The sequence below is a fragment of the Netta rufina genome, assembly GCF_964035555.1.
Source record: "Netta rufina genome assembly, chromosome: 1".
NCBI classification, from domain to species: Eukaryota; Metazoa; Chordata; class Aves; order Anseriformes; family Anatidae; genus Netta; species Netta rufina.
The window spans coordinates 111,345,792-111,365,192 of record NC_140123.1 but is presented as its reverse complement, the minus strand read 5'-3'; the positions used below and the strand labels follow the sequence as shown (position 1 = coordinate 111,365,192).

The 19,401-nt window shown below is 38.5% G+C and overlaps 1 protein-coding gene across 1 annotated transcript in view; it reads right to left on the bottom strand.

The window, feature by feature from the left end:
* Positions 1-2,814: 2,814 nt before the first annotated feature.
* The window catches only part of GABRR3 (gamma-aminobutyric acid type A receptor subunit rho3), a gene marked incomplete at both ends in the record, with an annotated part of 28,589 nt that continues 12,002 nt past the window's right edge, over positions 2,815-19,401 (bottom strand). The window contains 7 exons of the mRNA XM_084286831.1: positions 2,815-3,117; positions 4,149-4,345; positions 5,969-6,121; positions 8,878-9,018; positions 9,838-9,920; positions 12,570-12,793; positions 14,319-14,386. Of these exons, the coding sequence (XP_084142957.1) occupies positions 2,815-3,117; positions 4,149-4,345; positions 5,969-6,121; positions 8,878-9,018; positions 9,838-9,920; positions 12,570-12,793; positions 14,319-14,386 (1,169 nt within the window). The remainder of the gene's footprint in view (positions 3,118-4,148; positions 4,346-5,968; positions 6,122-8,877; positions 9,019-9,837; positions 9,921-12,569; positions 12,794-14,318; positions 14,387-19,401) is intronic.

The window sequence follows — 19,401 nt, the reverse complement described above, 5'->3', positions numbered from 1 at the left end:
TAACTGCTTGAATACCACTAGGGTGAACACTCAAACAAATATGTATATACATAATGGCTGTGATGTTTTAAGTTTTAGTAAATGCTGTGGGAAGTAAAACTCCCACATTTGACTGGCTGGAAAACCAGCCATAAATAACAGGAGCGGGAAATACTTGTGAATACTTTTGTAAAGACTTCCATGCTGATTTGTCTAGACAAAATGACTAAAAGTATTTACTACTGTACCCTTCTGGAAGGTAACACAAATTCCAAAAGAGGGTCATGTGAATTTTAGTCAGTTAATGCTCAGCCTTCTAAAAATAATGTATTTAAATGCTGTTTTTTATTATTTTACAATAAAGGATCTGTGAAGTATAATTGATCCTGATATCATCCCTGTCACTGCATTGAGAAGATAAAAATCATAAGCTTTGCTGAAAAAAGTTTGCAGTAGGTTTCATCATCATAAGATGCAATCCTCATCATTATCGTAATAAAACTGACTATATAGTGAGTTTCCCATCACTTTCCATGATGAGAACACTTTGCCAGCGGTTACATTCACACTTGCAAAATAAATAACGGTTTTATCAGTGAAAGAAAACAAAGCTGCTTCTAGGTAGCTGTATAGGATGTGCTGGGAAAGTAAATGCAGGCATGACTCTCTTTTCCTATACACTTCCATGTGTGGGTCAGTTTGCTGGCCAGTCTGCACTGGACTAGGGCAGGCTAGACTGCAGAGCCCTTGCTGCTGCAGATCCTCCAAGATATTTAGAAGAGGGAATTGTTTTGGGTCGAGAAGCACTTGGGTACTTTTTCTGTCAGAGGATGAAGATTTACTTTTGGATAAATACTTCTTATTTGGATAAATAGCTCTTCCCATAAGGCAGATAAAAAAATTATGTGAAAACAATGGTGTTACATTAGTTCATGCTATAAGTTTAGGGCACACACATCTGGAGCAATTAGATGGGATCTTCTCAGGCAATCTGGAACATCTGTGCAGGATGCATTCATAATAGCAGTGCAGTAACAAGGATGACATGGTGATTTCTTTTATATATTTATATTACACATCTGCTCAGCTTGAGGTCTGGTGTGCCGTTGCTGTTGCCAAAACCCTGCGTTTCCTTTGGCTTTACGTTCCCAGCATTGTCATTCCTGGTACAGTTCTCCTTTCCATGTCAGGATTTCCTGGAAGAGTATCAAAGCTGTCTTAGCTCTGATCATTTGTTTGGCAGCGACTTGACTGCCAAGTACCCACTTATTCCATCAGATTTCAAGCAGCCGGCATGCAATGTGTCACCAGCTTTTCCAGCTCTGTAACTGAGAGCTTGACAAATGCAGCTTTTTGAAACAGTACGAGACATCACCATGCTATAATGAAACAATATTGGAGTAGGCAAATCATAAATCCGAGAGTGGTTCAGACTTCCAAATTTATTCCCATTTCCTAATCTTAACCAAGTAGTGACCAAGCATTTACCTTTTCATATTTTTTGTTATCACAAATTATCATTTTGAACTGAATTTGTACATGTGAACTCACTTCATTAATTGACAGACAAAACTAGGAAATTTAAGTGGAAAATGTTTCTCATTTGGAAAAACCACAGAAGTAATCTTGATTCTTTTCTAGACCTGTGAACACTTTTTGTGTGTGTCCCTGAACATCTTTAATTCAACCTAAGGGTGCCATGCAGGACTCATCTGGGACCAGCAGGTTTCCTGTATATGGCTCTGTTTTGGCACAGCAGCTTCTTTTTATTTCCTGGGTGTCTCAGGTGTTGGTGTGGTAGCTTGAGCTGTGATAGGGACTAGTGCTGCAAGCAAGCGCCCCCTCACTGTAACTTCCAATCTGTGAAGGCAAGGATGGGACAAAAACCCAAGTTCATGTATACAGTATAAAATGGAAGAACCAGATTCTGCTAAAAACATGGTTTGTTTGCTTTCTTAACAAAGTATTCTAAAATCTCTTCCTCAAAGGCTAGGTTTCTGAAAAGAGCAGTTATACAGAAAGCAGGTGACTACAGCAGGCCTAACGTGAGGCACAGGTGTGCGGGTGTCACACGAAGGGCACACCTTGTGCAGGTGACACTATTCATCCATCAGGCAGGTGGCTGTAAGACACTGAGTGCATTGCATCTGGGACACTATTCCTTTGCTACCTCGGAGACTAGTGATCAAGATTTCTCCAGAATAGAGGTCCCTTCCAGTGATCCTGTGGAAAGACAAGTATAGCTGACAGTGTGAAGGTTTTTCTTGAGGCTTTGATGATGCATCATGTACAAAGCCCCATTAACTTTGCTTGCTGCTTTCCCTACTATCTGAGGACAAAGGCTCCTGAGGTGTATACAGGTTGCCTAGCAAAACAGAAATGCAGCAGGTGAAACAGGGATAGGAGCTATTTGAAGGCGATTGGTGCTGACTGAAAACGAACCTGGACAACAAGTGGATAACAAACAGAAAGGCTGATTAAAGAGGAATGATTATAGTATAGATAGACACTGAATAATACATACATTGACCAAGAGCTGCTATCTGTTTAGGTGTGTGATAAAGGGCTCCCTTAGTGAGCAAATTGCTTCTGTGCTACTGCAGCAGTAGCGTGTGCATTTGATTGCCCCAATAAAGCACCACACAGTCCAACTGAAAAAACAGGCTCATGAGAATTTTTCATTAGCAGGTTTGCTGCTAAACAAACCTGCCTCGGTTTGACACAGAAGCCAGTTTCAGAAACTCTCAACCATTTCCTGTACTGCTTTTGCATTATTTTTAGAGCACAATGCTACTGTCATACACAAAATAATGTCTAGCTTATAATGATTTCTGTTCATATGTACAAACCCCAGTAAAAAAAGTTGAACACGATATACACACTGGGAAATATAATCCTGGAATATGTGTCAATGACATGATTGTTCTGCAGAATAATCCTGCCCACGTTTCCTTTCAGAGATCTCTTTCTCTTGATGCGAGCTGGGCCCACGTTGGAGACACTGGTTGCTCGTGCCCGAGTTGCGTTCTCTTCACAGCGGTCAGAGAAAGAAGTCAGGTCCATGTCCACATCTGGGTCATGGTAGCAGCCATCAAAAGCCATTGCTTGCACTGCATCAATACTGTACATTCCTGATGCCTGGCAACAAAGAATAGTTAATCTGCATCTAGCAGAAGCCATTTTAGTAAGTAATAATTAAATAAAACACAAAATTAAAAAAGCTTTCTCTTCAGTGCTGCTCCCCCTATTGAGAGCATAAAGAGAATATGGTTACCTCCCAGTGTATCTACCCCAAATGCTTCTACCTGTGGGGCCTGGCCTCCCGTGGAGGACATGAGCAAGTAAAGGGATATATGTAACAAAACACACTTGTCTGACTGATTATTGCCAGCTGACTTACATGTGCCCTTGCTTCTGAAACAGAAAAATCAAACTCTGCATTTCCTGTAGGTCTGTGTTACTGGAGCTATTGGACTTCAAACATTTCCGTGTTTTTTGATAGGATTATCAAATCATGTGAGCAACATATGCATCCTTTGTATATTCTTCCCTTTGTGATATTCCAGCAAATGATTTCACATATGGGGATATTCTTGGAGCAAAGTTTTTAAGTGACTGCCTCATAGAATGCAAATGTTTACAGAAATATAAACATTACTACTTCAGGCGCACTTTAAAAAAAAAAAAATTGACCTTGTCATTCATCTGGTCTTGGCATAAATATATATATATATATGTCATTAAACCCATCTGCCTATCAGAAAATGGGGGAGCAGAAGAAGGATAGTCTGTTTCACAGGAAACAGGAGGAAATATCACAGTGAGCACATTTTAGTGTATATTTCAGAGAAAGGAAAAAGATTAAAAGACTCCCTTGATCAATAGGCATTTGAGAAACAAAATAAAGATTACTTTTCTCTGGGCAGGGGGGATAATAATAAAAATGAGATGTGCTCCTTAACCTCTGCTACAAGAAAAGGAAGGGAGAGAAAGCTCAGACCTTCTCAAGATCTGAGAGATCAATACATTTCTCCCATTCAGCCAAGAAAAAATGAGATACAAAATGGAGTCACAGAGATGGTTACGGTACTATTATCACAGTTTTGTATCAGGATTATTTTGTGGCTTCTATGATACTCCTGAAGGCAGCAAAACACAGATTATTGTACCTTGCCCCTTTTTTTGAGTTGTTTTCTCTCTTCAATTGTGGTGAGATAGTTCACTGCAGCATATTCGATGACAGACAGGAAGACAAAAAGGAAGCTGATCCATAAATACACATCCACAGCCTTTATGTAAGACACTTGAGGCATTGAGGCACTTACTCCTGTAATGATGGTTGACATTGTCAGCACTGTAGTTATGCCTGCCAAAGAAGAAGGGGAGGTTATCATAATACAGGCCAGCTGGTTCTGATTAGCTCATCACCAGTTGCTTGGACAGCACAGCTCTGTGAGGGCAAATGATTGAGACTGCTTTTAACTTCACTGAACAGGCTCTAAAAAGTGGAGTGAACCATGAAGGACCTATCACATACAATACTGAAAACTGTCTCCACTCCATGTGCGTAGTCAGAGCTGTAGCACACCATGTTTGAGCAGTGGGTACAAAATGCTGCTGATTCAGCAGTGCAAGGAGTACTTTCTATGACAGCTTTTCTATGACTGCTATAGGGCAGTGAACATGCATTATTTGTACAACTCTTGATGCATTACTTTCTTTAGAAACCCACGCATAAATTAAAGAACATGATCAGCAAAAACATCTTGACAACATTACAAATGACCTACTGAGAATTAAAACTTGATTTATGAATATGAAGTTAAATTTCTTACAAATAAAATAAATTGGTAGATGCATTAATAAAACTAGGTGTCATAATTTGGTTTTAGACTAATATATTTATATCTCATGTAGAGATATAAATATCTGCCAATAGAAAGGCAGATTAATATAGCTATAGATAAACATTAAAGGCTGCCTCAGTACATGCCACTTTGTTTCTTAAACAAAGATTCCCAAAGCTTTCACTTGTCTAAGAAATACAGCAACGTACAGTCAGCTTCTGGTACCAGTATCAGCGAGAAGAAGGAGCAGGAGCTTCATCACTACAGTTTTTGGACTCAGATATATTAGGGATACATTAGATATCTTAATATATTTTTGTCAGATTTTCACAGAGATGCTAATCTTTGGAAAAAAATCCACCTAGTCCAAGTCCATTAGTGTTAAATTACCAACAAAAGGTAGCCTTGAGGTGGTATCAACTGATTAATCACTGAGAAAACAATAATGTTATAAAAAAAAAAAAAAAAAAAAAAAAGAGCCAACTGTAATTAATCTTTTTATCCCAAAATGTGGTGTTCAGAATTAAACCATGAGAGCAGAAAGGCACCCAGCTTGCTCTTTGCCTTCCACAGTAGCCTGCATGCCTTGCACAGTTAAGGCACTGAAGTAAACATTTTCAAAGTACCTGACAAAGAAAGGCTTTGCTACCTAGGACAAGTCAGAAAAGTGGCTTCAGGTTGGTAGGAAGATATCAACTGGTTCTAGAGAGAAAGCTGAGCTACAAAGATTTTAGATAGATTTTGCTGTGCCTATGAAGTATTTCTCATGAGCCACGGATCCAGGAAGGGATCTGACTACCTGTTACTTCCCTGGGAAGAAAAAGAAGTCTTTGGGGAAAAAAAAAAAAAAAAAGAATGAACTAAAATTCTACCTAGGGAAATCTGCAGAAAGAATTTTCTCTTTCCTTCTGTAGTGTGTGAGCTACTAGTACAGTAAAGCCAGTCTGAAGAAACATCCCATTTCCAAACACAGAGTTTAACTAAAGGAGTTTGTGTTACTGACAACAGTGGCAATAATAGAGTTGTTCAGGCAACTACCTGATATATTTGCTCATGTCTTGCGTAAATAAAAAGCTAAGGTAACTTCAAAAGCTCTCCCCTATCCATTCTATGTATCCCAAAAGAATACAGTAAAGGTTTACCTAGTGATACCCTGGCAGGAACAGCTCTTCTGTCAATCCAGAATGAAACCCAAGACAGCATCACCATCAGCATGGCTGGGAAATAGGATTGAAGCACAAAAAAGAAAATATGTCTCCGGAGTGCAAAATTTATGAAAAGTCGATTGTACCAGCCTAATGAGAAAAAGGAGAGGAAGAAGATGGGGGAGAAAAGAAGAGAACTATGTTATTTGTAATCTCTGTTCACCAGTCCTCTCCTTCCAGTGTTTCCACATCAGTAATGGTAAATACCTAAGAGATATTGCTATCACCCTGCTTTCATATAGTGCTTTATAAACTGCCCATCCATACCTCATTAATACACAGCTGCCTTGGCAGTGAAGCATCACAAGTATTGCATAATTTTAAGGTTAGGAAACTGAAAAAATAAAGTAAATAGATTTCAAGTGAAACTGCTGGGAGAATACAGATAAGATATAATAGTCCAGTTCAGCTAGCCCAGTGGAGCAGATACCCTGCCTCCCCTCAAAAGCAGCCTGCCTTCTCTCATGCTGCAAACCTGCAGGCACCAAGCCGCACTTTTCCTATGGTCAGACCATCTTCCCTGCCCAGCTTTGACTTTAGAGGTAAGGGTGCCATCTAGTGACTTTTGGGGCAGGCTCTGGATGTGCAGCAAAGCACATGTGCTACACCTTGTGCAAGGAAAACAGTTTACAGTGAGGTACAAAGAAGGCAAAGCAGCAGTCTGTGCAGAATCTGCCTTTTCTATACAACTGCAGATGGAAATAAGCCTGTGTCTGAACAGTCCTGCCATCACAAAGAGACACTTTATAAAAAGGACTGTCTCAGCAGTGACCCCGTTTAATATTAAAGATGCTCTAAGTGGTTTCAGCCATGCAGTAGGGTTTTGTCTTTAGAATGATTGTTGACAGTGACATTGTTGCTCCTTTGGAGGCCAGGGAACTCCAGAATCCTAAATGCTATGCATGTGTAGTTCACTGAGATTCACAAGAAAGGCTATGCACAACCTAAAATGCAGAAGTCTGCTCTGTGAGCAGCATTTTTGTCCAGACTCTTCAGGAGGAGATGGCCGCCACTAAAATTATGCCAATAGCTCCCCAGTGTTCCTTTCTTCTAGTGGGTAGGAGATGTTACATGTAACCACTTTCTTCCAACAAGAAGCAAAACAAAAGAAGAGGAGAACGTGTAAGCTCCTGTCTGACACAAAACCTCAAAGCCAAAGGAAAGTGTATGCCTACAAACATCAGTGATCTAGTTAACAGATAAGGCACCTGCATTTATTCCGAGGTACCTCCCAGTGGTCACCAGTGACTTAAAAAAGCCTACTTTTCCATCTTTACCCTGCTGAGTTAGCTTGTTTTCAAAACATCTGCATGTTACTGCTAAGCAGTTACTTTTTTGCAAAATCAAAGGTGCTGCGAAGGTGCTGCAAAGGTACAGAGGTTGTATGAGGTTGCAGTGCTGTGCACAAGGCCATATTTGCTTGCATTAGTGTTTTTTGATGAGAATAGCAAGAAAGGTAAAGAAGCCACCTGAGTCCTCAGAATGCAGTTTCACACACTGATAGCAATTTGGTGGAAACCATCCCAGTCTCCTTCTTGCAACAAGGACAAATTTGACGTAGATCTCTGCAAGGCAGTGTTACGATAGCAAGGTAACTTTCTCTTCTCACATGACAGTGGCTCTTGAAAGCTGGAGCTCTGTTCTTAGCTCAGACACAGGCAAGAGATAAGGCTGAAGGAACTGATCAAGCTGTGAATTCCTCACTGCTTAGGCTGCAGTACCATTTAAACTGGAATTTCTGCATTAAATATCAGCCATTAAAGTAAGAGCCCTGCAAACTTGAATCCCTCTTACTCTTTTTTTGAAGAAAACAAAGATATTCTGTGTCTAAAATAAAGTAAATAATTCTATTTGCATTTTTTCTATATGTCTTCAAGGTTGGTTGGTTGGTTGGTTGTTTTAAATTGTTATGCATTTCACCCCATTATATGGAATCATTTCTATTTCATTAATCTGCCTGTATATAAAAGGGGAATATTCCCATTGAAATGAACTGTCTCAAACCAGAAAGTACAGTAGCAAGCATTCTATTTGATCTGGTTAAGAAAAGTATGTTTAGACTACTTACATAGAGACATAATGCAAAGTTTGTAATTGCATGTACAACTAAAGAGAAAATAAAAGCCACTTTGCATGAAATCAAACCTATAATAAACTTCTAGGGCCTTGTGCAATTTGCCAAAAGGTGTAGTTCAAGATGTATAGTGAGGCATAAAAACCTGTCTGGCACAGATATCTGCATGTAAACAATGTAGCACTGACATACAAGGATTATTTTTTTTTTTTTTCTGCAACTTTATGTATAAACATGGAACATTAAACAAACCATGAATTAGACCTTAATAGGTTATAAACACTCTCATGAAGAATTTTAAAGTCAGTAGATTTTTAATGACACTTTCCAGCTCCAAGAAATTAGATTTTAGACAGTAAAATATATTGGGGATCCCTTTTGTTTGCTTTCTAGTACTTGACCCTTTACAGTTGGTATTTTCAATATTTTTTCTATATAACCAGGACCCAAATATTCCTGTAAACCCAATACTCCAGAGACTTTCGGAAAAGGCCCACAATTTTGAGAACTCACAACAGCATATATTTAGTTGTTCTGCATTTCTTGAAGGTTCTTTTTGTCAGGTTGCAAGTATTATCAGAGCCTCTTCTAATACAGAGCAGGTGTTATACTGGTAATGTAAAGAGAACTTAGGCCTGAGGCTAACAGATCAGTGCAATTGACAGACCTCTCAGAGGTCTGCCATTGCTAATTTATTAGCAATTAATTTGAAGGTGAAAGTCTGCATGGCTGCGTCCCATGCTTCTCTTCTAATGACAGGGGCTTACTATACCAGTACTGCTGTAAAATGCGAGTCCACTAGAAGCACTGAATTCTTCAATGAAAAACTGGGAGAGGGAGATGTGTTCATCTGTGCTCAAGGACTGATTTCCATGTTTCCAGTATAGCATCAGATCATCTTCATTATATGCATCTGGGAGAAAGTAAAAACTAAATCACTTTCTCTGCTGGAATAAAGCTTCTGTTTCTTTAGCAATAGAAGAACACTCAAAACAATTTGGAAAACCCCAAAGAAACCTATTATTTTTTTTTTAATATCAATTTGCCAGTTAGTTGACATAGAAAAATTGCAAAAAACACATTGCACCTTTTTTCAGGTGGAATCTTGTTACATGTCAGCCATGTACCTGACAGAGGGGGAGCACAGGCATGCTCAGGGTCCCAAGGCACACAGGGGTACAGCTTGGGAGCTGCTGTGCTGAGCAGACTGCCCAAGCACTGGCAGTCTGTTCCCTTTTGTGGAGTCTGAACAACCAGCCAGCATCCCAGTTTTGCTCTTAATCCAAACAAAATAAATTCTGAGGTATCAAAGTTCTCTGCAAGACACAATTACCTTTACTACAGACCACAGAGTCAGGGCTGAGAAAACAGACATTTCACAGTAACACAAGCATTCCTTTTCATTTTTCTATGAGGTCAAATCTTGACATTTTATTTTACTTTTAACTTGCATTTTTCCTCAGACAAAGCATGATTTTTGAAAAGGAAAAGATTTTGAATTGAGACCTTGGAATATCAACTCAGTCAAAACAAAGTGGGGCACATGGTTGTTTTTCTGTCTTCCCAAAGTGCGCTGAGCTACAGAAATATCCCAAACTGGATACAAAGCAGTTTAATATGTACAGGTCAAAGATTTCAGGTCACACAGCAACACAGGTGAAAAAGGTATTATGAAGAAGATGAAGTGCTGGTAATAATGCACATGTGAGGAGCAGTCATGAATTAAACTTACAGCTTTCCAGTTCTAACGAACAGTTCTGAGTGTCCAGAGGAAACCTACTGAAATCCATGAAACACATAGCAGAAACTGTTATTCTGCAGGAAGGAACAGAAAACCAGAAAGTAAATGAAAAATTTCACACTTTCTCTGGGCTGTGCAGCCACCTGATTGAAATCCCTGACCAACCTGCTGGTTAGAATCCTAATGAATGACTTTTTCTGCTGTTATGGACACTTCTAAAATTGCCTCAAGGTAGTGATAGAAAACTAACCCAGTGAGAGAACACATTTTTAAACATAGTCTTTCTTATTAAATACATTACACTATACATTATAAACTCTTTACTGGCCTGATCCTTGATTAGCCTTTCACACATTTTGCTTTGAATGGTTACACTTGCCAAAATTAACAAGAGAAGTTCACATTTCTTGACTAGTTTCTCATAGACTGAAGTAGGTAATATTAAAGATTACAGTAAATATTATTCCAAGTGCTATTTTCCCTGTTAGCATGGTTATAATATTTAATTGCATAAAAAGATAAGCTGCAATGTCTGAAAGCCTATTCTCCTCTTCAACAACATACAAATGCCTAATACCCTAAAAAGCTTAAGGAAACCTAGACAATGAATTTCACTTGCTTTTTCACTAATATTTAGAAGACAAATGACCCCTAGCATTTTAACCAAATAACACAATAAACTAACAAACAGAAAGGCTATAAGCAGCAATTTAAATATAGTAAAAACTTCCATTTTTTCCTTTCTTGTCAGAGCTTGTATATCATTTGATGTTTTACTTTGGTATTTAATTTTTCCCCAAACTGAATCCTACATGGATTTTATTGATATTGAATAAGCTGGATATAGAAGTGATCTTTGGAAACTTGTGATCAGTAATCACATAGTAACTAAGCTTTTACAAATGTAAGATTTTACAGGGTTGAAATGAGATGGTAAGACTGATACATCTTTGAAAAGATGCATAAGACCTCTAACTATGGATGTCATTTCTATCTTTTAAATACTGACTACAGGATCAGGGGAACAGCAAGAAAATGTGGAAAAAAATTGACTATTTTAGCACCAAATCTGGATTTTTATTCAATTTTGCTTCATTAAAGTCCTGGATGCTGGTTACTGAAGAAAAACTGTGGAATATTCAGATTTCTTGCACATAAGGATTTGGAATATAATCTACCCACTGCACGTAAATCTGGCAATACAAAAAGAGGGTTTAATGAGCATCCGATTCTTTAGGAACATATAGATTAACTGCACTCAGGCTGTATGACCTTAATCATTTCAAAACCTTGGTTCACCAGCCCTTAGGTCACCCCCTTCCCTGCCTCAGCTTGTTAAGACGTGACAGAGAAAGGAAGGATGAGAAGAGGACCTGCTCTTCATGTTTATGCACACGTCAAAATCCAGAGGTTTAGCAGAAACTTTGGGGTTTTGCTCTTCACTGGCATAGGAAGGTGAGACTGCATGCAGGCTCACCTGTCAGAGCAAGGAGGAGTCACCCAGTACCCACCAACAAGTAATGAAGGGCTAGGGAAAGGTAACTCTGGAAGCAGAGAGAAGAGGGCAAGAGGTAAAAGTAGGGCACCAGCTTGCAGATGGTATGAAGGACGCAGGGCAGGGGCTCCCATCTCCCCTCACATTGAGAGCTACTGCTGTAAGCCTTGGTGCATTTCCTCTGATCCTTTTCTCTCATGAAGCACAGAAGTGAATATAACAATAAAATGCATAGTTTACCTCATGGTTTCTTGCTGGTCAGTGTGATTCTTGAAAATAAAAGCCTAACACTATTTCAACGTGGTGTACAGCAGTGGCTGTGAGGGTTTCTGCATGCCGTATGAGAGGGTAGATGAATTAATTTACTTTATTATTTAGAACATTTAGAACAATTATTACATGACCAAAAACTCAAGCGCTTGCATAAATCTTCCAGCTCTCCAGATTAGATGAAATATCACATCTGTGCACAGGGCTAATTAGTAACAAAGTGGAGAGTGGTGATTCCTGCAAAGCACAGGCTCCAGGGCCTCTGCCCAAGGGGGAAAATTCTTCCATTAAAACCGTTTCTGCTGCATCATCCAAATCTGCTTGATAAAGAAAAGCAATATTGTGTAGGTAGAAGGAAGGCATGTTTAATGGCATTGCTATTCCACTTATGGAAAGCTGTTTTGCTTTCCAGTTCTTTGTAGTCACACAGTGTGCCTGTTGAACACTGCTGGCATCAGCACTGATGATCTGCAGCTCTCTGTGCCTACCTGCAGCTCTGATTTATATCAGTGCAATGTTTACAGGTATCCCAGGGTGAAAATAGCCGAGATAATTTTAAAAGACTCAGGAGAAAAAATGTTCTGTGCTAATAATTTTGGGCTTTACTGCACTCAACAGTAAAACTACTCCAATATTGCTAAAACCACTGTCAATGAACTAACACTTGAAAAACTTCAGTGGTATTCACAACAGATGGAAAAAATGCCATCATCCTGTGATGGGGAACAATATGTGAATGACAGATGTTATCTTTATGTTATCGATCCTAAATTTATTTTCCCACTGGTACACTGCAAATTTCCATTTGTCAGTTTTTCCCAGTATCTGACACCAGAATATTAATGCCAGTTCAGCATCAGAATCCTAACTGCAAGTATTCCCAGTAGTTTTTCATTATACAGATTATTGCTCCACAATTGCATCATGTATTTTCTTATAAAAATGGTATTGTTCTTACCGTAGACTGAAGAGTACATTGCCATCAGGGTATACTCGGAGCATGACATTTTCCACAGTTGTATCATGGATGAAAGATCTTTTGGAGTGTACAAAAAATACATCAGGTACCCAGATCTTTTTTATCAGTCTTCCATCAAAAGTCATGCTTTTGTTTTTGGTACTACGAAATGAAAGTCTCTCATCCTTCCAGTAATGTCTGAGATACAAAGTCATTGTGAAGTCCTTTGTTTAATTAAAAATAAAAGAAGACAATACATGTTTTATCCATGCACAATAGAAAACAGTACAAAGTAATCAACTCATGTAAAGGATCAGTTTCTGCTATAAGCATCATGTGGAGGATCCTCCATGAGAGGAATCAAATGCCACTCAGTGAGATTAAATTTATATTGGAGCTACCTCTGAGATACCTGGTGTTTGCCTGGCCCCTGGTGTATGAGTCTGGGGTTCATTCATATGTCATTTATACTTAGATAAAACTCTTACAGAGCTCAGTGGTCTACTGGATTAGATCATTAACAAAGTGAAAAAGAAACTCTACAACCAACCTAAGGTGAATGGAGAGGGTTTTCCTGTGGAAATTTTCACAAGTTATTGCCACAACAGACTATAGTCCCTTTACAATTCCTTTATAGTTCCTTCAGGTCAGTTTGTAAAATCCATTCATCTGTACATTTTGTACAAAGGCTAGTCAGTGGTTTCAGATTAGTAAATTTTTTGAATGAAATGATTATTATAGAAACACTATGGTGAATTTCATAAGAGTAAACAATTTTACAAGAATTGCAATCTTTTAAATATGAAATATTGTTAAAGATATCATCTTACATAGAATAACATGGCTATATAACATGACATATAACAAATATAGTTGTGGAAAGAGATGGAGAGGAATCTGGAAATCCAGTCTGAGCTTCTGCACAGACTATCTGCTCTGGGCTCACCTATCTAGCTTTTGCATTCCTCATCTTGGTAAAAAAAATTACTTCTGAAAATAATACTGGGAAGATAAATAAGCTTTCTTATTTAATCTGATTTTATGCCTGCATGAAACCCACTGATTTGGGTAGGTTTGCACAGCAGTGCAGGGGTTCGTACAGTACCCCTGCAAGCCCACAGCATGCTCAACGCTCATGGCTACAGCTGCACTTGGTGTGAAAAGATACCACAAATGAGATCTCTTTGCCAAGTTAATGTGCCCTGCTATTCTAGGACTGAGCAACTTGTCACCAATGTCTGAGTTGCACTATTAGTGACAATTTTGGCTAAGAAATGAGCAGCCTGCATTCCACTGCTACATGTCCTTGATTGTAGTGAGGGTGTCTCCTTCCTAAGACCATTCCTGGAGCTGATTTTTATATTTCCATTTGTTATGACCATAGCTCCATCATGTCAGAAATGATGAGGAATATTCAGACCTGAGACAGGTCTAAAAGACATTAAGCCTCATCTTCAAAAGTGCAGAGCACTAAGAGCTTACATGGAAGCCCACGAGACTTACTGAATGGTTGACATTTTCAAATCAGAGTGCTCTCCACTCTGTTCTGTTCCTCTGGCTTGGGGAGAAATTCAATGTGTGCTCGTACATAACACTAATTTAAATGAGGGTGACTTGCATGCTTTAAGGCAAGACTGTGCTAAGCGTTTGCTTCCTTTAACTGTATTGTTCTATATCATCCATCTGGATGTTTCTGGGACCTTGAGTTTTGGCTGAAATTCTTTATTTTAGTTTTACTAACCAACTTACCATGTCAACTTCAGATATGCTGTCAATGCTTTCTACCTGCACATCAATGCCCACAGGTATTGGCGACCCTTCAAAGTAACAGAATGAAAGCGTGATGAACATAATTCCGTATTTTTAAAGGGAAGACTGCATATAAACAACATGCAGAGTATACTCCATACCATCATTTGCTATGGTCTGTCCACCATAGTACACTGAATGAGAAAGCCCATGGCAACACAGTAAAATCCAGTGCTGAAGAGTTGTAGAAATAAATACAAATCTTAAGTGATTTCTGCCAGACTAGTTGTTGGTGGCATTGCACTTTAGGTAGTAGTGGCAGCTTCTTTGCAGTACCAAAGCCAATTAACTGCTTGGTGTACTATTTAGAACTGTCATAGGGAGAAGCTGAGTAAATATACCACCTACCTCAGTGACTGCAAAGCTTACTTATGACTCCCAACTCTTATTAAAAAATATTATGCCTCCTAATTATCTTCAGTTGCTTAACTATTTAAATTTTAGCATACAAGTTTGTGAAAATGGATTTCTTGCTCACTACCTTATAAGGGAAAAAATGTACGCACACTAAGTATGTGCCATGATGGAGTGTTGTGTGTGCATTGTATAATAATTTATAAATATAATAAATAAGAATTTATTTTCAAGTACAATACACATCAAACAGTACTTGGTGGATTTTTTTTAAATACTACCCCACTATTTCATGCCACTGAAAAAGGCTGTAAGTTTCTGACACAATTTGCTCTGAATGAACGTATCATAAAACCGTATTTGCATTTTTGTAATAAAGTAATTAAAATCATTTAGAATTACAGCAAAATATAAAATTATTTCTAGTCTCCTCAGTACAAAATATTTAGAATTAAAAACCTAGGTTTATACTGCTTATGTACCTGTGTAATTTTCAGCAAGCAAGTCATTCCACTTAAGTAATTGACTAAGTGTTTCCTTATGGAAGACAGAGAGGACAGAGATTTGTGCATACACACACACACTGAAGAATATTCTCCATTTTGAATTATTATACTTTTTTTTTAAATCCATTTACTTATTGTACTTGGAATTCCAATTACATTTGTAAAAAAATAGGCATTTAAAATACTTTAAGGGTAAACTTTTAAAATAATGCAATACAAAATGTGGGTACAAAGAATTCTGAACAGCAGGAGACAGCATTCTTTAACTCATCTTTCTCTCTTTCTTGCACTTTCCTTACATTAGAGTAAAATAGTCCAGAAATATCAGTCTCCTGACAACCAGCCACAATACTGTGTCTCTTTTTGGAATTATCCTTAAAATAGCAGCCCTCGAGGATTACACAGCTGCCTCCAGTTCTTACCACCGGAGATCTTGAACTATTTTAAAGGTATTTTAAAATCTGGCTCTGTAATCTCTAGATTTGACTTGTATGTTTTAATGGAGGTTTTGACCCTACATAGAACAGATGAGGATGTGCACAGGAAAACAAGGTAAACCATGACCAGAGTTAGCAGGGGATACAAAAGCATGTCTCTGCACTCACAAGAGCTGTGCTGCATGGCTCAGAAATCATCTCTGCCACTGAGAGGAATGTGTGGCTCAGTCCATCAGCCAGAGGATCAAAGCTCAAAACAAAATTCAGTCAATTAGTGTGTTAGTAAAACTCTAGAGAGCACTTGGGAAAATACTGCTTCTTTTGTAGACTAAAGGCAGCAGGAGACATCTACCTGAGAGGCTGATGCACAAGAGTATCAACATATATATCCAACCAGGCTCCTTCACACAAACTGGTAAAAATATTTTATGCCTCTCCTAAACCAGGTTTGACCAGTTCTCATCTCTATTTTGTCCATGCAGTCCCAACCACACTACATTAATAGTTTACTTATGCTAAATACTGACTTGTATTGAGTATGGCTACAAAAATGCCAGCTTGTAGTTGGAGCGCTCATCCTTTCAGTATTCCACTGAGATCTAAACTATGGTGCAAGCTAAAGACAGGTTTAGTCTAAGTGGAAGTCATAGCGGGATTTATACATAATGTGAACATCATTCACAAGTGGTGTTTGCGCATCATGTGAATGCGAACACTGCAGAAAGATAAGGTGTTGTTTATCAAGCTTCTCATTTGCATGGTGAAAGAGGAAAAGCTCACGTTGCAGAGCTGATACCTGAGTTGGCTGTGAGCCAGCTGGGGTATGTCAGGGAGCAGGCTGGCTGTAGAAGCACAGTGCTCCAACCTAGGAGCATAGTCACTACTAAAGCTCACTAGTATGCCAACAGCATGAAATATGGCCTCATTGCTCTTGGGTCCCTTTAAACTCCGTTCAGTGTAACAGGTACTTTCTGGAGTTCTAATTTGGATGTGGTAGCTTGGGCCTTAGAAATGCCAGTTGTTTCCCAGGGAAGTTTGGAGGGACTGACTGGCAGAGGAACTGCATGTTATCTAAGATTACTCACCAATAAGCTTCAACTTCTTGATATCGTAAGTTTCTCCAAACTCTTACCCTGGCACTGTGGCAGCTGCAAGTGGTAGGACATACTGGAAGTGCTCATATCTGAGCATACATTTGATCTTAACAGTTATTACTAAAATTTGAGGTTGATATGTATGACTGGAATGTTTCTGTCAGTGGGTTTAGTCCTATTTGAGTAGAATTACATGGATGAAGGGGGAGGAGAGGGGAGCTACTCTCCACATTAAAAAAAAAAAAAAAAAAAAAAATGGCTTTTACCAGTTTCTGAGTCAGGTACAAGTCTAAAGCAAATAAAGTTAACTGTCTTCCTTCAGCGTTCTTCAAGCAGGCAGGGAGCAACCCACAAATCATACCACAAAACAGGATGACTGGCTTTCTAAGTAAACACATACCATGTGTAGCAAGGAAAAGTATTTTTCTGGATGACAGATCTTCAAAGTGTGGTAGTCCTAACACTTCCTTGGGCTTTGCAAAAACTGTAGACAATTTCCTGGCCCAAACAATCACTACTCAAATGTGGACACAATTTCAGTCAATAATTCACCTTATCTGGGCAGATATAAAGAAATTGGTCTTAGAACTAGAAACCAGTCACAGCTTAAGTACAGATGATTATGTTGGTTACACGCGCACAAGCTTAAGTGCCCGTTACACATAAATACACAGAGGTACTTCACTCTTGGAAAGGACAGCTTGCACTAAGCTGGGAACTGTTATAAAACCAAATCAGTGAGGACAGTGAAAAACATAAAAGAGATCAAAAGCTATGGCCAGGAGAATTACAGTGGGTGTTTCTAGAGTGAATTAAATAAATAGGTAACAGTTGCAATGAAATTTGTTCCTGATGAGGTAGAAATGTTAGAACTGTAAAACATAATCCTTAGAAAGAGATTCCTGTTCTCTGTATGAGAAATAGCCAAAGAGTGTACTCATACCGATTAAGGAGAAAACACTGTTGAGTTTAGCATTCACCACAGACAATTATTAAACAATGTCCCCTGAACCCAGCTCTGACCTTATATTGACAGGTCATAGCAGCTACAAATATTTTCATCCCATTCTGCCCCTACTTCAGATGATAAAGCCACTAAACATTATATATATATGCTGTCCTGTTCTCTTCAGAGTACTATTCATTTTTCCAACCTGAAGCATTTTTATATTTCTGCCACTAAGACTGCCACCCCTGAAAAAAAACTTATTGGCCATACTCTGGTCCAGGTCTTCTTAGCTTTGTAGTTTTCTTGGAACATTTCTTTCTGGGATTTAAAAAAAACAATTCCACTAGAAACAGTAATAATGATCTATTGTGAACAGGTTGCTGAAAACTGAAAATTGTCTATCCCTTGGGCTTATTATACTAAGATTGGATGTTTTTTTTAAGAAAGAGCATTTCAATAAGCATCCTAAAACGGCCAGAAAATGAGTCATTTTTCTACTCCTATGTCTGTGCCACAGCTTTCTCTTTAATGTACTGAGATTTTCAATCTCTGGCTGACCATCAGGCAATGACATCAAATTCACTTTGAAAAAAAGTAACCAGAGAAAAGCTGTGGTTTTTATTTCCCAGCTCGACAAAACTGGAGATGGCAGAGAGGATTTTGTTATTAAATTGAGCAGCTTCAGTTGCTGCTGGAGCACTGCTACAAATCATTATTTTAGAGGGATTAGTGATTTTCACAATGGAGGTTCCACAGATTTTCAAGATAATTACTCCTCAGGAGAAAAAATAGAATTGTTTTCAGAGGGGTTTATCTTCACACAAGCCATTGCTATTCTCTTTTATTTTAAAGGTTTAAACATAGCAAAAGAATTCCTTGATGAGCATGGAATTTTTTAATAAATAGCAAGAAAGACAAAGTCTATAATATCCTTTTTAAAAGGGCTATTACATTAAAAAAAAATCTAGCATTCTAGGACCAATTTCTACAGTAATAATAACTGGCTTAATGAATTACATACATTGTTGTTTGTTTGTTTGTTTGTTTGTTTGTAGTAGCAGTCAAACCTTTAAACACACCGCTGATTGCACCTGCAATTTCCTAAGACAGACATTGAATTTAGAAAGATCAGTCACTGATTTTTCACAGTTAGCTTCGTAACAGGCTATGCTGAGAAAAAAGCTAGGTCTACAGAAGGCTGCCAGTAAGACAGAGAGAGACTGGGGGAGGATTAAGATCTATACAAATGCTTTTTTCTAAAAAAGGCTTGTGGGCTTGTAGAGGAAGAGAACCAAAGAGACAGAAATGCAAACAAGCCGCAGGTAAGTTAAGCTGCATGGATGTATTTACTTTCCCCTGGCAATGAGTAAAACAGGAGCAGTACTGACAATAGTATTTTCTTCTTGTTACTCTTTTGTTTCTTTCTTATTTACATGGGAAATGAAGGGGGACTGGTATCAGCCATAGCCAGTTCTTGGAATAGAAGAACTAGCAATGTACAAAAACACATCCAGGAGAAGTTGCCTATCAGAGCTCTTGCAAATTACCAAAATATTTCCATCCTGTTTTGGACCCCAGCTATTCCTTCCATGGGAGAAAGTTATTCCATTTTTGTCAGTCACTCTCCTCCACAACAGTGAGATGTTTCTGAACTTTCAAGAAATGGGGAGGAGTTACTGTGAT